We start from the raw sequence: 18,922 nt of genomic DNA on the forward strand, positions 1-18,922 counted from the left end.
GGAGTCACGGTGCAGCCGTTAACAGGAGGGGGGGGGGGGGGGGTGTATAAAAGGCGCTGCACAGCTGCACCGACTGAGATCAAGTAACACACAGGACATGGAGGACGGTGACACAGATATGGTGGTGTAACAAGAAATAATAAAAGTGCTTCTATATGGATTTTGTGCATCTTGATCGTTCAAGCGGAAACCAGAGTTTTCAAAGATCTTTGCTTTCCTAAATCTGCTGATTTGGATTTTTGCTGCATTACACATTTCTGTAATTGATTCTGCTCACTGATGTGCACGTGATGAAATGATGTCAGCCAGATGGCATCTTAAATAGAGGAGGTCTAGTGTGTTACCAGTGCTGGCCACTAAACAGCCACCCTGCTACATAACCCAGAGTTCTTGTTTAGTAGAGCACATAATCAGAGTTTGCCACCAGCTGCAGCAGAATGTCTACACTTGCAGCGCAGTCGTACTCAGCACTCTTCTGCCAACAGTGACACTTGAACAGTGGTAGGAAGTCTCACAAGTTGCAGTTTTTTTTTTTTTATCATTGTCATGTCCAATGAGAGAAAACCAGATCAGTCCATATCTGTCACTGATACTGATTGCATTCCTGCCCGAGCCGTACTTGAACAGCTTCTTTCCTGCGGCTGCTGGCGATCCTGCGCTGCCTGTCAAAACACTCAAAGCTCGGGGCGCTATTGGACTGCGGTGCAATGGCGACATCTGACTCGTGCAATCCCAAAAGAACTGTCAATGCCGTGCCTGGAAAACCAGCAGCATTGGCCTGTTGGTGTCTTAAGCTGCTGTTACTGACTAGTCTGTGGACCTCCTCTTCCCATTAAACGCCACAGACCTAAATCCATATGTGCAGGCGAAGTCTCAAGACAAGATCCTCATCTATACTTCATAACTGGAACTGAATGCTGCAGTAATATTGGAAATTGTAACTTTGTGCAGATTATGGCTCGTCTGCAAAACGGCTGACATGAGAGGAGTGACTCTGAAGCATGTAATGCGAAGGGGGATGGGGCCATTTTCTTATCTCTGTCTTGACAGTAGTAAGAAGCAAAGACAGCCCTGGCAGTGGGAGGAAGTAGAGCTGCAGGTTTAGTTTCTGTGTGAACTCTCAGCCCCGCAGCGCCCAAATCTTATCAAGCCTACAACTGCTGTGAGGTCACTGTTGCCGATGGCCCAACAGCTGGATATAGTTGGACGGGCATTCTCATATAAAATAATGCTGACGAAAAGGTAGCTTTTGCTCCCCGTTACCGGATCTGACAGCAGCCCTGACGCTAAGTAACGGTGACAATGTGTCAGTGTTAGCCAGGCTGACAGCAGGTTAAAGGTGATGGAGTAGAAGCAGGCGGGTAGTTAGCAGTGTCAGTACCCCATCAGTCCCGGCTGCCCGATCTGTTCTGCGCATGCATCGCTCGACTTGAGAGAGTTGTGCTCGTGTGCTGGCGATCGAATTGGTGTGTAACATTAGATTAGAGAGTTGTGTCATTGGGTTGGCTGTCAAAATAGCTAGTTTTACCAAATTAGCTAAAAAGTATGTATGATACAGAGTTCTTTTAACAATCAATGTTAATAAAAACAAGCATTTGTGCAACTTTTCTGTGCTTCTGTGTTGGCTAATAATGACCACGTACTGTTGTTTGTATTGCAGTGTAGTGTATTTGTCTAATATTGTGTTGTTAATAAAGTTATTAAAAAAAGACTGCCGTCAAACGTTCACACGTTGGCACACACGGGCAGGAATAAGTATGAGCATGCGCAGAACGGATCGGGCAGCCGGGACGGATGGGGTACTGACAAGCAGCAGAGCTGATGACAGATTCCCAGGTGGATGCTGGGACTTTAGAAGAAGAAAGCTCACCAGACTAGGGGCGGTTCCTTGTAAAGAAAGAAGACTGGGCAAGCAGGCCTAGATCAGAGCTGAATGAGACCTGGAGGAGTGGAAGCAGCTGGTCTATATTTAGGCTTACTGTGTGTGTCTATGCTTCTGTGTGTGTGCTTAAAAAAGTCATCAGTGTGAGAGCATTTGTGCGTGTGCTTAGCAACAGTCAAGGCACCCTAATTAAGAAAGGTGCTTGTGAGTCAATGTGGCCAAAAAAAAAAATCTCCAATGTAAACGTTTAACATCTTAATTAACTTGCAGTAAAGTCGAAAGGAATTTCTGCAGTCTGGTGCAGAGATTATTTTCTGTTCATCTTTTTTCAAGCTGCCTTAATAAATTATTTAAAATTAGATTACTTGTGAAAGGGGTTGCTCATGGGTGAAAATGATCAGTCTTCCTGCTCATTGTTTGTTTTTGTTTGTTTGTTTTAGGGCCTGTCTCTTTCCTACTTTTGTGCTTTCACCACAATAGAGCTACAGAAAAGTGAGTATTAGACTTAGATTTCTCAGCTAATCAGAAACACAACTCCAAAGCACTGCTAATGTTACTCCATGCTTATTAAAAAAATATTATTGTTAAATTTACAGCATGGCACTTCCCACTACTGGCAAAAACTCAATTTGCACAGGTTTAAGGAGAGATTTTAAAACACTTTTATTTACATAATTGGATAAAAGGTTCAAAATAATCATTGTTGGTACATTTTCCACTAGAAAATAAGGTTTCACAGAGTGATGACAATTGAAAACATGGAGATTACTTTGTAGAGTAGTTGAGCTATGTCATCATTTTCAAGTACAAACTAGCACTTTTATTATTATTAACATTGTCCAGATTGCAAACCACACTGGTGCAGTCAAGTTGCGCCCTGCATTTTAGCACCACTGCTTTTTCAGCTTAGAGGTGGCTGGGCAGGCGTAGCAAATGCTTTCATCCACTCCCAATCCTGTGTGCAGTGAAGAGGCTCCATTACGCAATTATATCAGCTGCAGGCTAAAACCAGGAAGAGCTCAGGCCTCATTTCCCAACTAACAGTTGCTGACAAGACAAATTAAAGGGGAAATATAGGGGTGTTCTTTAAAGCGTGTATGAGGGGAAAGCTGATTTGAGTATGGTCTGTCAGTTTGGGGGGCCCACAGGCCATGATTTACTGCTCTGTGGGAGGAAAAGACTCTTTCTGATTGGCTTCTTCCTTACTTTGATTCCCCGGCTTTGGTTATTTAATCAGCTTCTTCAGATTAGGGAATCATTTAAGATGTGTAATAGTTCTAGTTACTAGTCCACTAAAGTGAGTGATTAACACAAGAATCTGTAAGCAGTGTTAACACTTAAACAGCTTAAACAATTAGTCCATTAACTAATTAATCAACAACAAACATTAGAAACAAAAAAATTGTTTCTAAATTGTATAGCAAAAATTCCAACATTTTCCATATAGTTAAGATTATTTTTATTTCTGATGTCAAACTGAATATATCCACCTGTTCTTTGAAAAGGTTAAGTATTTAAACATGTCCTCTTGGCCAGTTGTAAATTAGAACTAATATTTTCTCTGTTCAACAACATTTAGAGACAAAATAATTACTTCATATTAATCAATTCATGATTATTCCGAAAATAATCATCAAAATATTTTAGCCCAACAATTTAATATTACAGGATATAAATATTCACATTTAGTCACGTAGTTTCATTAAAAGCATTTAAAACCTGCTTTAATAAATATGTTTGATATTACACTGAACGACTGAGTGAAGTTTAAGTCTTTTAGTCTTTTTAAACCAGCACTGAATGAAGACTTAAATGTTAGCTATAAGCTAGCGGGTAAACGCTATGGAACTGGCCAGTGACTGTGTATATATATACATACATATGTATATTTGTATACAGTCTATGGAACTGGCAGCGGAAGGAGCTAACCTCATTGGCCGCACCACTCCTAACGTTTGAATTTGCGTACAAGCTTTCCAGCGAAGAAGAAAAGGAAAGAGCGGAGCGATACACGCGCAAGATACTTTACCCCTGACAAACGTTTTAAAACCCCAGGCAGATAATTAACATGTATGGGAAAATAACCGTTCAAGGTGCCACCGGCTTCTAGGAAAACAGTCAAAATGTCGTTTACTTCCCCCCCGCAAGGTTTGCGTAGTGAACGTTGTCGAACCAAAAACGGACTAACGCGAGTACTGATGTCACACATGAGGCTTTCCACACAATTTTCTCGGACTTGGCGGAGACTAAAAGAGAGCTGAATGAAGAGTGAATGTGGACTTACATTCGTCTGATAGCCAGAAACAAGACTCATTCACCTTGTGTTCCAGTGTGCTGGATATAAAGGTAAACAACTGTTTGCTAACACCAGCTGGAGTTTCAGCCCCCTAGTGGCCAAACAGTAAACTATGTAGCATTCAGGGTACAGTGGGCATATTTACACACATGACTGGTAATTCAAATCAAATGAAAGAATAAACGCTTGAGATGAAAATATTGTGTAAAATTAATGCAGAAGAAATATAAGCCTTTACTATATCTCCTCACTTAAAGCAAAACCAAATTAATTAAAAGACAAGGATCTGAAGCACTCATCCTTTTTTTCCTGAAAGCGCCAACTTCATTTTTAGAACTGAATATTGACTTTACTGTTTGATATTCTTTAACTCTCATTGCTTACAGAACATTCAAGGGCTTAGACATATTGTCATAAAAGGAACATAAATCTTTAACAATGTTTAATAAGAAACTGTCAAATGTCATGCTGAGTCTGATTTGAAATGTTCATAATATTGTCTCTACTGTCAGAAAAATGTAGCAAAGGCATTTCTGTTAGATGATTTGACATGTACAGAATATCTTTTACGTGTCGGCTGTTTTTTTCTCTCTCTAGGCAGTCTGCAGTTACATGACTGATTTCTGTCTGACACTGCTGTTTTACTTAAACTGAAAAATAAAACCTGAACTGTACCACGCCCTGGTTCTCTAACACAAATCCTTTTATAATTTATGAAACGTTACTGTAAGCAACATTAAAAGTGACACAGAGCTCTCTTAGTATTGCCATTTAATTATGGCTTACAAAACAGCTTAGCACTGTAAACACCAAACATATTTTAGTACAGTTGTGAGGTTATGCTCGGTGTCACCACGGCTAAATAACCGAGCAGCCGTCGGGGATCGGAGCACGCCCTGAGCCTGGCTGGTGCAGCTGCTGGCCGTACCAGTCTAATCAGTCTGTTAGTCATTTCCAGGGGCTGCTCTTACTTCAGCATGAGACAGAAATAGACCAGTGCTTCCTTTCTACTATTTGGATGTAACTGCAAAAAAATGTTAATCCCCAGCGATAACCGCAAAAAAAATGATGGCCTCTGAATCCTAGCCAATCCATGAAAACCTTTCATCAAATCCCAGCAGCCCTGAGCCGCGCAGACTGGATTGCCGCCTCTCCTTTTTTAGTGAGGATTTTATCATTTAGTAGAGGGCAATATATGGATGCTGGTTGCTTACAGAAGAGATGCTTAAAGTCAGCATAAGTACAGGCATATATAGTCATTATAAAAGCACATAAATAAGAGAGGAGGAGGAGTGCAAAAAGAGCTGGAATAAAATGTCATTCTCTAAGCAAAATGTGCACTATTTGCTCACATGTAGGTTTAAATACAAATCTGTCCATTTTTATTACCATGACCAGAATCCATGTGTCATTTCTACCTACTTATAATGGACAAAAATTAGTATGAAGCTGTACACACATGCCCTCCTGTAGCTCTGTTATGAGAGGAATCTGTTCAGGGAAATGGCTTTATGTTCAACATACGAATTTATGACCCTAAACTCACAGCTCCGTTTGCCAGCAGGTTGCAAAAACTAGGTTAAGCACCTTCAAAGGCTTGGGAGGAAAAATACACACTGGATTTGGAGGTTATAGCGATGTATTGCATTAAGCATTAGGAGCTTCTAACAAATGAACAGCGCAGGAGAGAGCCCGTATTGATCTTTGCCAACTGAGACATTCGAACAATACTGATCAATCTAATTTGTTCAACAGCACGTCTCCTACCATCTGCGCAGATTCATATATTAGCTACTGTTGGAAAAAAAGGATGACACCAGGTCCTAAGAAATTCAGCAATTTTACTGGCGTCCAAATAGATCCGCATGTAATGAAAAGGTTTGTGAGCAGATGTATGTGCCTCCTGCAAATCCTGTCGTGATAAGACTTTTAATCAAGCTGCACAAGAAAGAATACATCAAAGCTGCTTTCAGGGTCCCATAGAGAGCAGTAAAGACAGCAAGTGAAGGGGAGTTATGTCTGACACAATCACACCACTGTCCATTATTATCCACCTGCAATCTCAACCTACAGCTCCACTACAGTGAATAATGCTGATGTTTATTATTTTGAGGAGACATATTTAGTGCCCCCTGTGGACAAAGCCGTGCCTCTTATCTCTTTGCTGATTTTGTCCTGTACATGCTTAAGTGGCGGCTTTTAACAAAAAATCTCATCCTGCTTTCTTTAACAGTCAGATGTGTCACTCACTTTAAATATTTACCCTGGAAAATGTAAACAAAGGCAGCGTGCAGTTAATCGCTCCGTCTGACACCTACCCCCCGCCAGCAGTTTCAGGCATTAAAAATAACTATGTAGAAATAATCAATCTTGTTGCTGATGGTCTGGTTTGCTTTTGTAGGTCACATAGAGTAATCAGAATTAATTTCAGTCTTTTTCATAACCATCAAAAAACTCCTCACAGGAGCTTTAAAATAGCAAATCAGTGTCAAAGCCACGTAGTCTAAAACAAATCTATTTTCATGGATTAGCCTATATGTGATATATATTTTGGAAATCCTGTGATTCTGTCTGTTATCCTTATGTCTCTAGTTGTTTTATTCAGATGGACGACTGTGTTTTCACACTTGGGCCAACAAGTTTTTTCAGAGCATTGCAAGTTGTTGTTTTTTTTGCAAGAATCTTGTATGTTTGGTGATTTGTGAAAAATAAGTCAAATCCAGAAGCCGTCACAAAAGAGTTTTCAGATTGAACTCGAAAGTTTGTCCGAGGTTAACTTCAACCTAATGCCAGGGTTGAACAAGAGCCCATCATACGCCCAAAGTGAAGCCTTTACAGTCTTGTTTTTGTCAGACCATCGGTCCAAAAAAACTCAAAGATATTAAAATTACAATGATATAAAAGAGAGAAAAGATAGAAGACTCTGAAATCTGCATTTCAAAGAAGATAAAAGCTGCACATATTTGATATTTTTTCATGATTAAAAAACACAACCTGCAAGTCAACAAGATCATTACTGTCATAATTGAGGCCAAAAGAGGATGAGGAGGTTTAAGTAAAAAAAAAAACATGGTAGAAAAGCATTTCATATTCACAGTTTTTAGAAACTGACACTTTCATGTTGTTTACTTTAAACAGTAAGTAAGTAAAAATAAGCTCATGGTGCCTCAACCAACCCGAACATAAGATCTAAGGTATTTGGGCCTAGTGTGAAACCCTTCTGAGACGTACCACCTGAAGGCTTCACTTCTTACCTGACAGGCTTGATACAGCAGCTGGTGCTCAAACTTTTTGATGCCGAGGATATTCTGGAACATCTCGTACAGCTGGTCCTTGCTGAGGATCAGCTCGGAGGCGGCGCTGGCAGTCATGCGTTGCTGTGCCTTGCGGGGATCCTCGTCACCGCGGTAGATGGTGTCAAACTTGGCCATCCAGGAGCTGAGCACCGTCTCCTTGCTCAGGCCGTCGATCTCTGGAAGGCTGCGCACGCGCTTCTCGATGTGCCTCTTGAACACCTCCCTGAAATCACTGGCCGAGAAGCCGCCGCTCTGGACCATTTTGGCCACACGGTCGCTCTTCAGGAACACCTAGATTGTGAGAGACCAGTGTAACAAATTATTAAAGAGATACAGGTCCTTAAACTGATGCACATATTACTTGAAATGATTATTAATGATTTAGTAACACAGCACATCTGAACAGGCTCGTACTTGTTGTAGAGCTGTGAAAAGCTATTCTGTCACACTCTCTCTCAAACAGTCTTTGTCAGCAAAATGAATCTGAAAACATTTGTTGTTCATTTTAATTTAAAAAATCTGCGTCCTATATGTAAGGCACGATCATCGACACGGCCAGGGCTTCATTCTGTCTCCTTAATCACAGACTAGCAGCGACAGAGACGGGCGAGACTATATTGTCACAGCATCTAGAAAGAGGAACCATCAGAGCTGACTGCTTTGTCACTCTGACAGTCACATTTTGTTCCTAGCATCCATTATGGCCAAAAAGCTGCGACTACTGTACTGAAACACTACAGTGCTGTGGTACATTACCCTTGTCATTTTGTTTCTGTATTAGTGGATAACGAAGGTTTGCAGGCTGGAATTAACAAGATGTTAGGTCAATCCTTGGTTTCCCAGCCGGAGAACTGCAGACCACAGCAGTTAGTGTTTTGCTAAAAACAGCACACACAGCAACCTGAGATCCTAATAATAGTTCCCCTCGCTATTTCAGTAAACATACCATTGATAGTGGAAGACAAAATTAGCATATTTTTATATGAATTGACTGTTTTCTCTTGAGGTATTGAGCTCCTTGTCAGCTCAGTGGATTTCACTTAATCTTAAATAGAAATAATGATGTACTTTTAAACTGTACTTACACATTTTGTTTGTGCAGCGTAAAAGCGTTCAAGTTCAAAAAGTGACCAGAAAACAGACACAGCTGTCTTTGTCTTGTGAATATTTAGCAAACACACTTCTTACAACAAGGAGGAGCTGTATTGATTTCAAGTGATTCCAATGAGGTTATAGCTTAAGTAATTTTCCAGGATGTCATGGTGTTCATGTATCAACCTTTTAGCCTCAGAAGTACAATAATAGTATCATTACAACAATACATAAAGACATACAGTCAAATTGTGTGTATAAGACACACTTTTAATATATATATTTTTTCATCTAAAAAGTGAGCTGCGTCCTATATACCGCTGCGACCAATATACCAGTTTAAAATGTAGAGGTCATTTATTGTGTTACGGTATTTTACCCAGACGATGGCGCTATCCGGTTATGTGGTGACGTCACATCTCTGCATTAAACTAACTTGATTGTTGCTTACGCTTCATTACGGACATGCACTGTTATGATCGCCATGATTGCAAGTTCGACATGGCGACAACAGATGGTAGGCCTGTGTGTTTTAATGTGTTTTAAATGAAAATGAAATAGTGTTGAAATAACTAGTACACACGTTTTTATTAATACATAGCTATAGAAAACCCTCCCTCTGGGATACCCCCAAAAACAGACTGCGTCTTATATTCCGGTATGACTTATATTCCAGGTTTTACGGTACGTGTCTTAACATCCTGAATCACAGGCCTTTAGAGAAATATGTGAAAGTGCAATCAAAAGAAGAATAGACTCTAATTAATTTTCAGGTGTAAGTACCAAAACATGTAATACTATAAGTTAGCACATCTATGTAGGTCAATACGTTATGTTATATTACTAGTAAAGGAGCCTGTATTAGTAGAAAGTAATAGGACTTGTGTAGAGAGAAAGGGAAAGTAACACATCCCTCGGCTGGGATCAAAATAGTTGTGACATATTTGAAGACGTCAACATGGTCCTCATTTTCTACATGTGTGTTTGCCTTAAGGTTTGCCGAGACGGTAATAATAGTTAGATAAGACTATTGTTCTTGCAGTATCTGAGAGAGCATTATACAGGACTGAAACTGTCCTTATAATTTTCATCCCCCTCCCAGCTTTAGATTGTAGTATACTGTATAAAGTAAACTCAATTCCTGGTTAGCTGTTCCATACTGAGGAGGTCATCCCCTCATTAACTTCCAGGGCAGTCTATATATGTGTTTCTTAATGGTTCCAGCCACATATATTTTTATAATGGCTATGCTTCTTCTTCCATCATGGATTTGGCCTTTATGTATCCCACTATCTGCTAAGTGTTTTGTACTATATGCATGGTAATAATGACTTTCTCATCTGCGGATTGAATAGTGAGGCTGGAAAAGATGGCTGTGTCAGCCACATGCTCTGACTCATAATCTGTGCAGTGAAAAGCTTCAGCCACCATTTTACCACTCAGCCGTCTGAATGCTAGCATTTTGACATGGAATACCAAGAGGACTGTGAGCTCTTTGGACTTTTTTTTTGACTGAAAGCTGGAAATTTCTGCGCTTAAATGTGCTACAAAACCAGAGGTAGGCAGCATATACAATAACAAATCAGTGACGTCACGACCAATACATTCAGTGATTCATTTGAAAACATCAAGTTTCTGAGTTTGGATAAGAAAACCGTTCTGACTATGATTATTGCTTATTTGTACCTCATTGTAGCTCTGCACAGCATTGATGAATGCCTCGTCAGCCACGATTTGTGTGTCTCCATTGAGGAAGGCCTGGAAACGATCCTTGGTCTGTTGAAGCTGCTGCTTGGTTATCTGTGGAAGGAAGGGTAAACAGAGGACAACTCAGCGTTAAAACCAAGATAGGAAAATAAATCGAAACAAGCCCGAAAATGATATCCAACCATTCTTGAATAACTTATTCTGGGCAGGGTGGGAAATCCAAACATCATTTTCCCCCTGAAAATTCCTCAAGCTCCTCCTTGGGGACACTGGATACTCCCAGACCAGCTGGAAGATGTAATCCCAATAGTGTTTTATGAGTCTACCTGTGAATCCCCTTTTAGATAGTCACGCTCAGAACTCCTCTAAGTATGCGGTCAGGAGGCATTCTTACTCAGTGCCAAAACCACATCAACTTGCTTCCGTCAATGCCAAGGAGCCTAACAACAAGGTCCTCCCAAATCTCTGGGCTCCTTGTGCTTCCACTTGGAGTGAAAACAGAAACCCCATCTACAAAGATTGTAACCGAAATCTCATTCTTCCTGCCTTTTACCCAGAGATCCTGACTGCAGTTGAAAGTGGGAACTGAAATTGAGAGCTTTGGTTTATAGCCCAGCTCTGTCTTTACTACTTAAAGTCTGATACAAAGCCTGCATTACTGCAGCCTGAGCCCCTAAACGGCAGTATATCTCACAATCCTTTTTACCATTGCTCATGAATAAAAACCCCAAGATACCTGACTTCTTCCACTTGGATAACCCCCAAGCACTACCTGAACTAAGCTATCCCCCACAGTGGGCTCAGCTGCAAACAACTCTAGTCGACTTTGTGGGTCCCGAGCCACATAGGACAACATCATCTGCAAATGGGAGAGGTATCATCGTAATCGGGCCAACTCCAGACCTCAGCTTGGTTTATTTCTTGTCCTTTAATATCACAAACAAATGAGAGATTAAAGAGTACAGTAGACAACAGCAAGGTCGTTCACAACAACATTTCCTTTAGCGCCACCAGCAGCTCAAACCTGCTTCTTTTCAGGTGATTTTTGTCAACATGAATTTAATGGATTGGCAACATATTGTGTACATTTAGTCATGGGCTCAAAAGGATGAATCCAACTGACTGTGCCTTCACTATCGTTCAACAATAAGGTCCACATTTCTGTGCATGAGTAAAATGTATTGAATGGATTGAAATGATTCTTATACAAGCATTAATGATTCCCAATGAAGTTCTCTTGCATTTATTTAGCCCCTAAATCTGGTCACATTTTTAACTTGTGTGATACTTTCGGTTATTACTAAATACCAACAAAACTAACATAATTAACATCAGCATCAGTTACACTTTGTGTTTGGTTCTAATTAGTTTTCTTTGATACTAAACCAAGATGATGAACATGATGTTCAACCTTCTAAACATGAGCATGTTAGCATTGTCATCGAAAACTAATGTTAGCATTTGGCAGCCTCAAAAAGCTCTTAGTGTGGCTGTAGACTGAGATACAGGTTATGCATGTTATAGCTTTGACATAAAAAACACAAAGCAGACATGAATATTGTTTACACTTCATTTATGAAAACTACTTTAATCTCCTGAGAAAGGTAAATTTTTTAAAGATATTTTTTTCTATTTTAGACTCAACAATCGATCATTTTTATTGAACGCTAAAGACCGGAGTAGTGTTGCACACGTGTCATGTTTTCTCCACCTTTCCCTTTGTTTCACTTTCGATCCTCACTTAGGTCTGGATGTCCTTGGATCGATTTCACCCATGGTTACTGAGTCAGTGACCCAACCACCAATAGACTGACAATCTACCCCTGACAACTGCTTTCAATCTACAGTTCAAGCTGTTGTGTATATCAAACAAGCTCGAGAACCTGCTGGTAACACGTGTGTGTCTGCGTGTGTTCAGCGGCACATTGCAAGTGACAGACTTTGGTGTGGGCGTGAGATGGAAAAGTACCACATATCATGCGCCTATGAGGCAAATCTCAACACCATCTGTGTGTCCAACGTACAACCCCCCCCTACATGTAATGGTTAGGGAATAAGGCTCATGTAACATTAAATGTCTCTACAAGAGCCAAAGTGAAAGAGCCAGAGTTTGGTCTAATAATAAGATGTACCATAGCACCACAATGTGTTGACTTCTCCATCACTGCATATAAAATATACAAACAGAAACTTAAATCCTTCCAAAACACTTCAACAAGGCCACGCCTAATTCATCCTATTCACAATTGTTGTGGAAGACTTGAATGTCAGGATGATAAACCACTTATTGTCCGAACATAAAAGATCCACTTACAACACATAACAGCACATCAACAACATCAGAGATCAATACCGCTCCTGCTTCAAGGTTTCAGGTGTATTTATCTTTGCAACAGCGAGATGTGAGGCTAAAAAGAACACGTGAACCATCCCTGCTACTTCTTAATACACCGTGGTGTTCAAGGAACGTCCTCAGGCAAGAAATGTTAATATTAACACCGGCATGCAAAACCATTCGGTCTGTGGAGACACTCAAGAGGCTGAAGTCGACTCTTCCTTGTCCATTTCTGAGAGTGAGAGTGAGAGGAAGAGGATAGATACCTCGCACAGTATTCACTTAGTTTTCTCATAATCTACATTATGATGTGTTGTGGAAAGTGCATGCACTTACATTTATTGAAGGGATTATTCTTTCTTTTTCAAATGAGGACATGCGTCTTATTAATAATCATAAGAACCGTATTTTAAGCTGGACTTAAATCAAATATTTTCAGTAAAAGGATTGCATAGAAAAATAATAATACAACTGCCAACACTAAACTAGGAACAGCATGACTAAAGGGTAATGTACTGATGTAGGATATGAAATGCTCTCTGTGAAAAGGCTTCCCCGCTTTTGAAAAAAGGTACAAAACAGACTTGAACCAAGCAGAAAGCTGAAATGTTTGAGGGCAGGGCTGCACTTATACCACTAGACCTGAGGCCACGCATACTGTGGCTCTCTTCTATACAACCAAACACTGCTGCATAACGGCAGCTTTACTGTGAAGGCCTCTAAAAGCAACCGAATAAATAGATCAGTCTGATCCGTGTGATGTTTGTTCAGGAGCTGTAATTAGGAACGGGCCAATTAGTCGATTAATTTATTTGTCAACTGACAGAAAATTAATCAGCTGTAATGGTAATGTACCAATTCATTTTTCAGCCTCTCAAATACGATAATTTCACAGATTAAACCAAATATCTTCCGATGAATAAAACAAGCAATTTAAAGGCATCGCAATGAGATCTGCAAACTCATCATTAGAAATTGTTTGAACTGTTTTCTGACATATGAAGACAAAATGATTAAGAAAATAATTGGCAGATAAACCTACGGTGAAAGTAATCATTAGTTGCAGCGCTGGCTGTAATCACTGTGGCCAAGGACAGAGTGGCCTCTATTAACCTTACATTTCAACTCTGGATTCGCACACAGCAGCAGAAGACTCACAAAGATATTACAATAAACTGGAGGAGATGGGGCGTTGGCAGTCATCCAGACGCTGGCTGAACACATTTGTGTTTTACCTGAAGATTTCACCATGAAAGGTCAAAGCTAATAATACTTCTGCTGACAGTTTCTTTTTGCCGACCTGACTTTATGTGACACCACAGAAAGCTGTTAACTCTGTGTGTGTTTATTTGGAGAGGCTGAAGTACACAGCAGTAAACCAGGTGAAATCTGCCCGTCCCTCCGCCAGAAAAAAAATAGTTCCGCTGAATAAAGTATTCATGAGTTTGAGTTGTGCGTGCTCTCTGCCTCGCTGCTGATTGGAGAACAGTGCTTGATTAGTTACCACGTTGATGGATGAGAGAAAATGCTTCCATTTTCATCAACACTGCCAGACTCCCAAGACATACTTTGCTATTTTGCTATTATTGATTCTCTCTCTGTGGCTCTTATCAAGATTGCAGAGTTACACGGTGATTCATTGGCTTGCAATGAAGTGGATAGTGTCATTAATCACCCTTCACATATCAATAGAGGTGGATATGCACATTTCATTGGCCTGATTTACAGTTACTTTATTAATGTTCAAAATGGCTATGGATCTGAGTTCAGTTTCACCTTGTGGCTGGCACAACACTTCAGACTCTGGGAGATATTCAACGACCCATGAATCTAATTAAAAACTGTTTTTTGGGTCAATTATGAATCTTGTTTGTATTTGAGGCCTCTTAAAGGCATAGTTCACATTTGTTTTCGAGTGAGGTAATTTCCAAAAGTCAGTGTAAAACCTAAAGTAGGTGGCGGTCAGCACGCCTCCTGTTTGGAAAAGCCGGTCAGGTACCATCAAGGAAGCTTAGCTATATACCGCTGTGGATGTGTTTTGGGCACTTTAAACCAGGGCTGACCAATTTGGGGCCCTTGGGGCTCCTTTTGTTTTGGCCCGCCGAGTTGTGGGTAAACCGGTCAACGCTCAGGGGCATATTTCTTTCCCTATGGCTGTTAACTTAGGGCCTCGCTGCTGTCCCACTGTGGGGTTCCTGTGAGCAGAGAGCCCTGCTAAGACCTGCCAGTAAGGATGGAGTGATAAAGGCAGTGGCATAACGTTAAAAGAAAATGTTAAAATTATTAGCCGGACACTTATTTTATCACATGTTTAACTTTATAATTTTGTTAATGTTTTAAATTTAAGTCAAATTTCCATGTTTGATTACAAAGATGGACGATACAGCTGTTTGTTTTCCAAAGCACCTTGAGCACAGAGCAAGCACTTTATCCTAGAACAGTGTCTTTCCTTTCAAATATGTTTGTGCTCTCAAAAAGAGCACAGTCGACTTCATAAAACCCCACTTTAAAAAATTCAGAACTATCCCTTTAAAATATTTGAAAATATAATTTTCCTTATAATTGTATAAGTCTTATAGTGGTGATAAACAGATGGTAAAACATGGATGAAAAGTTTGTCAGCCTCAACTTTAACATAACTTTAAAAACAGTTCATGTATCTGAGGAAGATGTGTACATATTAGAATTGAACAAGGCATTATGGGGCTTGTTTGTATGAATAGTGCTTGTATGCATTTGTTGTTTTCCTCCAGAGAAAGAGACAGGAAACCATAATAACAGCCGGTTACATAACACCTGTAATTCACAATTATTACATAAGACAGTAATTATATTCTAAACATAATTATTGTGTATATGATGGAGCCTCTATTAATATTTATCATACTATCGCTTTGAAGCTTGTAGTCAACTGTGAGGTTTACAACACATCAGCTGTCCTGTCAGCGCGCTGAGGAGTGGAGTAATTAGCTAATTGAATGCGGTATATGCTGTGCTGTAGCTAGAGTAGTTCAGCACATTAAAGCCTGCACTGTGCTGACTCACACTTTAGATTCCTCTACAAGTTACATAACGCTGAAAAGTGGAGTTAAATTAAGGTGTTTTACAAAAAAGTAATGTTTGGAAAATGTAGTAGACGTGCAGTTTCAGTTTTGGCTAAGACACTGGTAACCAAAATTAGACCTGCTTAGTTTTACGTCAAATTAAGAGCTATTTGAGGATTACATGTAAAGCTAAAAAAGAATGTGAACTTTACTTTCATTAGATCCAATCTGCAAAGTGATGATAGAAGGCTGTCATGCGATCTAAATATTCCTATTGTCTTTTAATCTGTTTGCTCAGGGGAGAGCTGCCTACCAGAGCTGCTGTTGGTTCTCAGTAAACATGCTATTGTTAAATCCTCTGGCCAGACAAACCATATTTCGGTCATGTTGCGGATGACACCGCCGGCCCACATCTGAGTAAACAGCCAACACGAGTACTAGAGCGAGCGCTTCACGACAGCTGCACAAAATCTACGAACAACCGGCCTCATCAAACACAAAACACCAGCATCATGTAGCGTCTGTGGTCACCGAACTACAATTATACAAAGACAGATGCGCGAGCTATTATCCCCGACCAGACATGCTCACATAGATTTGTTCTGAAGACACACACGCACACAGAGTTGTGTGAGTAAATACCACCCGGCTGGGTTCGTAAACAGCCAGGTGTATACTCTGCAGACGCAGCCTGACAAACGGCAAACAGGGATAAAACAGGGAGCTCTGGCTCTGTATAACCAGCCTCCTCTCTGTTGTCATATTCAGGAGCTGTGACAGCGCTGATATATACAGGAGAACACAGTGTTCACAACCAGCTAAGCCCCTTCTTGTAACAGTCATCCGTTATCACACCACCAACTCACTGGCAGCTCAGCTGGTTCCTCATTATGCTCATTCGGTTACTGAGCAGAAAATAGGGCCTTAACCTGATAGCACATAAACGGTATGGACAAGTGAGCCAGGGAGGAGAGAGAGGACCGAATCAATGAGACAATTTGCATAGATTTGGCCCAAAAAAAGTGAAATCAATACTGTCTATTTTATTTGCATAGCAAGAATCTTATCGACACCTTGTGAAAAACACACCAATACAAAATGCATTCATGTTTACCATTCAGCAGCACTTGGCAAAGACCAGTGTCCTGTTTTATAATGGTATGAATAAGGAAAATACTCAAGTATTTAATGCAAGGATTATTTTTTACACTATACTTTATGCTTTTTTATAGAGCAGCTCTAGTTACCTGTTTTATATCTTACCTGATACCTTTTTATATTGTGATTTTACACATAAAACATGCACTGTTATAGATGAGACTACAAAACGGTACAGCGTATAAAGCAGCCAACTTCCAGCCCGGCTTTTTGATATGCAAGTCCGACCACTAAGAGGTCTGAGTTAAAATTGCGCCTTGTACTGTGTGAAGGTTAAGGCTGTGCTCCCATATTCAAAACTCAAGGGACTCATAACTCAAAAGGTCAAGCTCCAAAATAACTTCATTATAAGAAGATTATATTTTAATAAATAATGAAAAATGTCTCTTTGAATAGAGAAGATTTTGCTGGCGTGTCCTCGTGTGATCGCGTGCTGTAGTTTTTAGTTCAGATTAAAAGGATCCTACTGCAGAGCTACAATGCTGAATGTATATTGTGCTGCACACAAAGTGGGTTTGTATCTCTGACGCTGGTGCATTACTCTCATCAACAATCCAAGACATAAATCCTTCGCTTCCACCCTCCCATCACAAATCACTTACTGTCTTTTCCCCTCTTTTCTCTGTCCAGTAAATCTCTCTCTCTCGCGCTCTGCTTTTAAAGGTGATTATCTCAGACATTTATTTCTTTCTGCCTATCTGCGCCAGTCTGGTAAGATGCTCAGTCAGGTTTGCATTGTGCGCATTCATCAATATAAAATGGATCACGCAGATCTGACATCTTTGAATGTTCCCTCCCATTTAAATCTTGTAGATGAAAAGGGAGAAAGCGTGCAAAACACTTCTGTGTCATGGTGGAGTACTCCAACAATTTACTATTTCACTCCTATAACATTGTGAGACTCACAAAAGGCAGCAGAACCACAGATGTCCGTTTTTTGTTCCATGCTTTCTTCTGCCTTCTGCCGCGCCTACATTACCCACAATACAACATGATTGATGACAGTTTGATTGGAGATAGAGGTGTGCTATGCTAGTAGTGGCTAAGTCATAAAGCCTGGAGCCATTTGCCTCAAGCACAGATGAGAAGCAGGCTTCAGAAGGCTGGTTAGCTAACACCCACAGAATTCATTTCTTTTTTTTTTTGCCTTTTATGCCTTTATTAAGTGAGAGGACGGTGGGTAGTGTTGGAAACAGGGGAAGAGAGAGTTGGGGAAGACACGCAGCAGAGGGCCGAGGGTGGGAGTCGAAACCTGGGCCGCCGCGTCGAGGACTGTAGCCTCTGTACATTGGCCGCGCGACTTAACCACTGAGCTAAACCGGTGCTCCACACCTCCAGATTTTCAACCTTGTCTTTTTCATACATGCAGCAGAACTCCCAAAGACCTGTGAACAGAATCTGATGTGCAATGAGATCACTTTTGACAAAGTAGAGGAAAATTATCTCAAGGCTGGGTTTCATAAACTCTAGAAATAACAAAGGAGAGCTCTGACCTTCCCTTGTAATGTGAAGGTGAAACAGTAAAAGGTTTCATGTAACTAGTGTGACTATTTATTTTCTCCTGCTGCATTGCTGTATGGATGATCGTGATTTTCTGTCATTAAACATCTGATGGTAGTGATCAAAGGGATGCTTTAGAAGGAAAATAACATCTAAAACAGACGAGTGTTTGACTGGAGGGAGTGGTGTGCTGAGTCTGTTTTAATGAGGTAGCAAAGGAACTTTAGAAGTTTGTTCTCATTACCAACTTTTCAAATAAGGAAGATTGGTCAGTCGGGAAGGGTATTGATAAGGATTTCTCAATTAGATTCGAGTCCGCTTCACAAGGCCCTGATTCGATTCGATTTCCGATCCGATAACTATTTTTGTTAGGGGTATTTCAGCAATTTCATCAATGCACCTCTAACCTGGTGCATTATTATGGTGCAACATTTTTATTGTTTACAATAAGAATTGACCCCAAATAAGTTACAACATGAACTTCTTATTTAACAAACACAATATTAACAACTTTTTTCCAGTTTCAGATTTTTAGTCTGAACATCTGGCTCTTGGTTTTGATTAAACGAACTTGTATAACAACGTGCCGAAAATGCACTCGCGGCCAAAGCC

The 18,922-nt window shown here is 40.3% G+C and overlaps 1 protein-coding gene across 7 annotated transcripts in view; it reads right to left on the bottom strand.

Annotated features, from left to right (window-relative positions):
• Window positions 1-18,922, bottom strand: part of cadpsb (Ca2+-dependent activator protein for secretion b) — a 70,226-nt gene that overhangs the window by 42,901 nt on the left and 8,403 nt on the right. For all 7 annotated transcript variants that reach the window (XM_069677464.1, XM_069677463.1, XM_069677466.1 and 4 more), the window contains exons 2-3: window positions 10,253-10,366; window positions 7,433-7,765 (exon numbers count right to left, since the gene is read on the bottom strand). In XM_069677464.1, coding sequence (XP_069533565.1) covers window positions 7,433-7,765; window positions 10,253-10,366 — 447 coding nt within the window. The remainder of the gene's footprint in view (window positions 1-7,432; window positions 7,766-10,252; window positions 10,367-18,922) is intronic.

This window comes from Semicossyphus pulcher, unplaced genomic scaffold (genome assembly GCF_022749685.1).
Source record: "Semicossyphus pulcher isolate SPU_LCO1_2020_fin unplaced genomic scaffold, fSemPul1.0.p SCAF_3, whole genome shotgun sequence".
Lineage (NCBI taxonomy): Eukaryota > Metazoa > Chordata > Actinopteri > Labriformes > Labridae > Semicossyphus > Semicossyphus pulcher.